Genomic DNA, 6,156 nt, shown 5'->3' with positions numbered 1-6,156 from the left:
TAAAAGCTTGGAGGGAGAAGAAGATGAATGAAGGGAGAGGAAGAGATGAGCATGGAATTTTGTGCTCTAAAAGAGCTTTGAATCCTGAAGTTTAATTTTCAAATCATCAAAGTTGAAAAAAATGCACACACATGGCGTCTATTTATAGCCTAAGTGTCACACGAAATTGGAGGGAAATTTGAATTTCTATTCAAATTTCGCTTGAATTTGAAATTGAATTTGTGGAGCCAAATTTTGGAGCCAAAATTTCACCAATTATGATTAGTGAATTTTAGCTATGGTTCAGCCCACTAATCCAAGATCAAGTCCAAGATTCTCCACTAAGTGTGCTTAGGTGTCATGAGGCATGTAAAGCATGAAAGACATGCACAAAATGTGACTATATGATGTGGCAATGGGGTGTAGCAACCAAATGCTCACCTCCCCCTCTAAAATTTAATTGTATTGGGCTTCTCCCAATTCAATTAAATTTATTTCCGACCACACACATCAAATATTCACTTAATGAATGTGAAATTACAAAACTATCCCTAATATAAAAACTAGTCTAGGTGCCCTAAAATACAAGGGCTGAAAAATCCCACATTTCTAGGGTACCTTACCTATATTATGGAGCCCTAAATACAAGGCCCAAAAATAATGAAACCTTAATCTAATATGTACAAAGATAAGCGGGCTCATACTTAGCCCATGGGCCCGAAATCTACCCTAAGGCTCATGAGAACCCTAAGGCATTCTCTTGCATCTCTAGCCCAATCTTCTTGGAGTCTTCTATCCAATGCCCTTTCGGGGTAGGATTGCATCAGTCTTATCTGCAGACTCATCTTTGTATCATTACTGGTTTGAGGGTGCAGAGACACATCATTTTGGTCATTAGCATACAAAGACGGTCTTGTGGGAAGACCCGTCTTTGTATCGTTGGTGGTTTCACGTGGCGGACACGTGATTTTCCCGTTTAAAATACAAAGACGGTCTTATCCTGAGACACGTCTTTGTATGTTTACTGGTCACACATGGTGGACACCTGATGTTCCACTTTATTGCCATACAAAGACGGTCTTGACTGAGGCCCGTCTTTGTATCCTAAATCGTTTCACGTGGCGGGCACGTGATTTTACCTTTCTAACCCTTTGGCGCCTACGATCTCGAGCAGCTAGCACAGAAGTCACAACTACGCGCCCTAGCTACATAGCATCGTCTCCGACAAAGTCAGTGCCGGTTAAATCCCGCTTGGTCCGAGCTCCGGCGTTGCTTCTTCTTCCGTCTGCAGTCGCCACCGACAAAGCTGAGGCCACATTTAGGTAATGTTTATATATACCTTCATTTTCATTGCTTATATTCCTTCGTTCATTCATTCATGTTTGTTCTTATCTCAGGCAGTTAGTTCTTGTTGGTGGTCTACTACTCCGCCACAGATTGTCGTGAAGCTGAGCCCCATTAAAGGTAACATTTATAACATTGTAGTTTTTAATGTTTCTGTGCATAGTTGAAAGCTTTCTGTTGTTGTCTTGTATTATTGTGCTTGTTACTTTGGTTATTGTTCGACAATTTGATTTTGGGACCTAGGTCTAGTTTGAACACTTAATTTTTCTTCCTTTGAATATTGTTCGACAATATGTAAGCTGTTGTACCCAAGTCCTGTACAGCTAGGTATTTCCATAGGGCTTGCCTCCATAAGTGTTGCTCGAGTGTGGAACAAGACACTGAGTCACACACACACACACACACAACCACATAGACACACTGATAGATGACAAGCAATTGTAGGATTCGAGGCCTAGAACCTCTAGAACAGAGCAAGGAAAGGAAAGAGATTTTGTATTATTGTTTGTGTATTCAATTACATCCCTCACAAATTTATAGATATTTTGATACAATAGTGGATGAAATTTCTTAACAGATTTTGGCAGCTAGTGCCTTGGAGGAAAGATAAATTGCAAAATGGATTGCTAATTGGAGACAATATCTAACGACACTGATAATTGCGATATTCTGCTTCTAGAAATTCAGTGCCAGCACATTTTTACTTCACTATGTAGCCCTTCAGGTACTGAGGTTTGTATATTTCCCTTTTTTGAGCTTCTTCTTTCTTCCTTGTTTGGTTCTTCTTCATGCTCTATTTTTGCTACCTCTTCTGCAATACATAAACTAAAATATTAGTGATAATAACTGAGAGATATTAAAACTCATAATACCTTAATCCAAGAGCTAATTTTAATACTATGCTAAAACTTATGTAATGCAATTAAATTTCCATTCACTGAAAGAGAAAGCAATCTTATATGGCAATATCATCCAACAAAAAGAATAAAAATATTCTTATACCACACAACTAGCCTCCTATTAATACACAACTAGACAATCAATTCAAAATTGAGTTCTTATTAGACACCAAATACCTAGTTATAAAACTTATCTGGATTCTCTTCACGCAGATTATGAATGTCCAAAGCAACCTTTGCATCACAATCAATTCCTAAAACCAAATATTTGTTAGATCCAGAACTAGTCAAAATGATGCAAGAGATGTGTGTTTGGGAAGCATAAAATAAGAGAAATAATTGTTTTTAAAAAAAAAAAAAAAAACCTCTTGAGAAATTGCTAAAAAAACTAAAAAATAGAGATAATGTCAACTAAAAAAAGCTAATCTAAACACACACAGTCATAGCTTCACAATTAGCAAATGGTACAATCTAACAACATGCAAGTGGTATACAACTAATGTTTACAATTAAAGGCAGACAAAGAATAGCAACTTAATATAATTCAACTAAATCTATGAGAGTACAGACAAATTTGCTCCTGAATTGAATACCCAAATTCATATATGTTAATCCTCACTTCAACTATCCAACACAATGTGAGTAGAATCAGACTTGACAGGACAAAATCAATAGAGTCAGCCTTTCAATTTGCTTCAACCAGATTCATACTCAAACCAGAGTAGCAGACCATGCTCCAGACTCCTAAAGACATCTTTCTCTCCATCTATAACCCACCCAACCCCCTTATCCAAAACACAAAGAAACTAGCTCCCTATCAAAGTTTAACAAGCTGACTTTCTAGATACTTTAAACCTACAAATTTTAATATAATTAACAGTAACAATGAGAGATGTGTATTCACATACCAAGATAATTGTTCAAAAACTTTGTTGGTTGCAGCTGTTGCTTTCCTTGTGGATTACTAATTGTTACCTTCCAATGGTCAAGAACCATAACAACAGCATATTCTATGTGTTGCAAAAATGTAGTAAGACCCGCTTGCCTCTCCACTGGACCCAAGTCACCTCCCCAGGAGAGAACTCTTGCAAGATCATTTCCTATACTAGCAGGAAGAATAGCAACTGGGGGAAGAGAAACAAAATTTTGCTTGTCTATTGCATTCAGAACCCAACCAACAGTACCATCTCCTCCACATACAAGAACTCTGAAGTGAGACACCATTCTAAACAAATAAAGTCCCATCTCTAGCCCCTGTGTTGAACTTAATTCAATCACCTAAACAAAATAAACAAAGGTTCAGTAATGATGTTGTCAAAGAGTATCTCCAACAAGCAAGAGGATTATTTTAGCCATTTAGGGAGTCTCTCAAGTATAACACTAGAAGATAACTATTTCGTAATCTCATAGAGTTTAGGTAAATTTTTTTAAAGAAATGAGTGCTTGATGAATAGTAGCAGCTCGGTTAACTTGCCACTTGAATGAGAGTGAAAATAGTGCAGCAAACCAAATAGAAAGCCACAGTCAAATACTCAATGATAACCATATATTGTGAAATGCAGCCAGAGTAACAAACCTGAATAGCATATAAAAGGATATTCAGCCACATTCTAACTGAGTCTCCACGCTGGGCATCACTCTTGTTGTTTATAAAAACTAACAATGGTCTTGCATCCAGAGGCAAATCAATCAAATCATATTTCTGCTTCACTCCTAATGAGTGGGATTCATCCTTCTGATTGATTAATGAATTGCGTCTAAGAGTGGGTTTTCTATCCAACTTATTATCTACTTCACTATCTTGATGTCGAACCTCCTTATTCGAGCTACTTTTTTCACCCACTTCATGATGATCATTTTGTATTTGATGAGAATCACCAGTGCTTTCTGTGGACACCTCACCAATGCTCTCACTATTCCCATATTCACCAGTAATTCTGTTAGAGCTTCTAAGCACAAAAACAACTTTACATAGTGGTTTGTGAAAATTTCATTGCAAGATGGATAAAGGAATCACAAAAACAACTTTAGATAGCACCTTATTTAAATCAGTTAGTTGAGTTACGTTCTTCAACTATAGTTTGTGTTACATATTATTGGCTGAATGAAGTTCCTTTATGTCTTCAGGGCCCATTGGCAACTTCTTGTTATGTATCCAGGTGACAATATAGTGCTTTGGTTTTGTTCTTTGCGAAAGAAGCCTGATGCTGCCATCAAGGCTGCAGTGAATAGGTTAGTGTTGCCTCTGCCATATTAACTGACCTAATGCAATGGTACATCATACCAACAATGATTATTTCTAATGGCGTTTGAATTTAAAATAGTGCAATGAAATCACTAAGCAAAAGTGAAGAGGGAAAGCCAGCTCAACCCGTGCCTCAGTGGATTGAAGCAAAGGTACGTCATTATAATAAAATAATATATTGATATATATATATTTCGATGATGTGTGCTTGTATGAAATAAGAACCTTATGTGGACGTGTTGGCTGTAGAGTCATGTTCAAATGGGAAACTACGAGTGTGGATACTATGTCATGCACTGCGCATATGTTTGTTATTATTCATTTACTTGTTAATGTCATTAGATGTCACTAATTGACCTATTTGTATGTCAATTAATAATTTCATATTTACAAATGTGCAGTGGTTTTCTGATGGAACAACACTAACAAAAGAGACCATGACAACACTCCAGCATAAATGGGCGGGATATTTTCTCCAAATGAAGAACTCAAAACTTAGAAAAATTTAGCTAACTTAGGAACATTTATCGTTCATCCTAAACTTTTTTTTACTCATTATGACATTTTCGTCATTGATAGCTATTTTATGATTAAAGTTGAGATCATCGAACCAATTTTAAAGAGTTCCCTTGGTTGTGGGCTTGTTGTATGAACAGTACACACATCATGGTTCATTGTTTCTATATCCAAATTTATTTATAAGCTACTGAATGGCTCTATGTAAGCTACATTTTGAAATAGACCAATGTAGCAAAGGGGTGAATTGACTATACGAACAACTAACCAATGGATATACAATTGTTGTTGTAGTCTACTTGTTAGAGCACAAAATTTCGTGCTCTTCTCTCCCTCTCCCCTCATTCATCTCCTTCTTCCTCCAAGCTCTTATCCATGGCCTCCTATGGTGGTGAGCTTCTTCTAGACTCATCTTCTCCTTGAAGTGGCGTCTCCTCTCTCTCTTCCTTTCTCCATTCCGCTGCCATTCATCTTCCAAGAAGCAAAGGAATCTATTGATGAAGAAGATCCTAGGCCTACAAGCTCCAATGGAGCCTTACATCATGTGGTATCAAGAGTATCTTCATCTAGGTGATGTTCTTTTGCTTCCTCTATCTTTTTGTTCGGTGAATTCTCTTTAATTCCTTGTTCTTCATCTTATTCTCCATGTATATCCTCCACTTGTTCTTGCATTTCTATGGTTCAAATTTTGTAGATCTACTCTTGAATCTTGTTTTTGTGTTGATTTTAGGTTCTATCAATTTTCATTCATAATATTCTTGTGCTGAACCTTTAGATCTAAATTTTGTTCCAAAATATTGATTAGAAAAAAAAACACAAAAATCTAAGTGTAAATCACTTAATCCATATTGTCTTAGAGTCATGTTTAGTCATAGTAATTGTCACATTATGTTCTAAGTTTGTGTTGAATTTTATTTTGTTGATTGAATTCTAGATACATTTGTTCATGTATTCTTGTCATCCTTAGCCCATCTTTTGAATTTTGAGTCTAATTCATGCATGTTATTTAGTTAATAACATGTTCTAAATCAATTCCTAGAAGTAGTCTTGTTCTTGAACTTTTTTTTTTTGTTTTCTAAGTTTCCTACATGATGCCTATGATGAAGTTGAGTTGTGGTGCTGAGTTGTGGCTGGATTAGTGAATCAAAATAAGTCTTAAGCTCTCTTTAATTG

The 6,156-nt window shown here is 36.3% G+C and overlaps 1 protein-coding gene across 1 annotated transcript; it reads right to left on the bottom strand.

The window, feature by feature from the left end:
- Positions 1–2,399: 2,399 nt before the first annotated feature.
- Positions 2,400–4,145, bottom strand: LOC121174183 (diacylglycerol kinase 1-like). The gene is made up of 4 exons (XM_041012883.1): positions 4,101–4,145; positions 3,730–3,798; positions 3,131–3,500; positions 2,400–2,476 (listed from the first exon to the last, which is right to left on the bottom strand). Exons 1-4 carry the CDS (start codon positions 4,143–4,145, stop codon positions 2,400–2,402), a joined length of 561 nt encoding a protein of 186 aa, XP_040868817.1.
- Positions 4,146–6,156: the final 2,011 nt, after the last annotated feature.

Source organism: Glycine max, chromosome 19, assembly GCF_000004515.6.
Source record: "Glycine max cultivar Williams 82 chromosome 19, Glycine_max_v4.0, whole genome shotgun sequence".
NCBI classification, from domain to species: domain Eukaryota; kingdom Viridiplantae; phylum Streptophyta; class Magnoliopsida; order Fabales; family Fabaceae; genus Glycine; species Glycine max.
The sequence above is the reverse complement of the archived record's forward strand: the minus strand, read 5'-3'. Positions and strand labels throughout refer to the sequence as shown.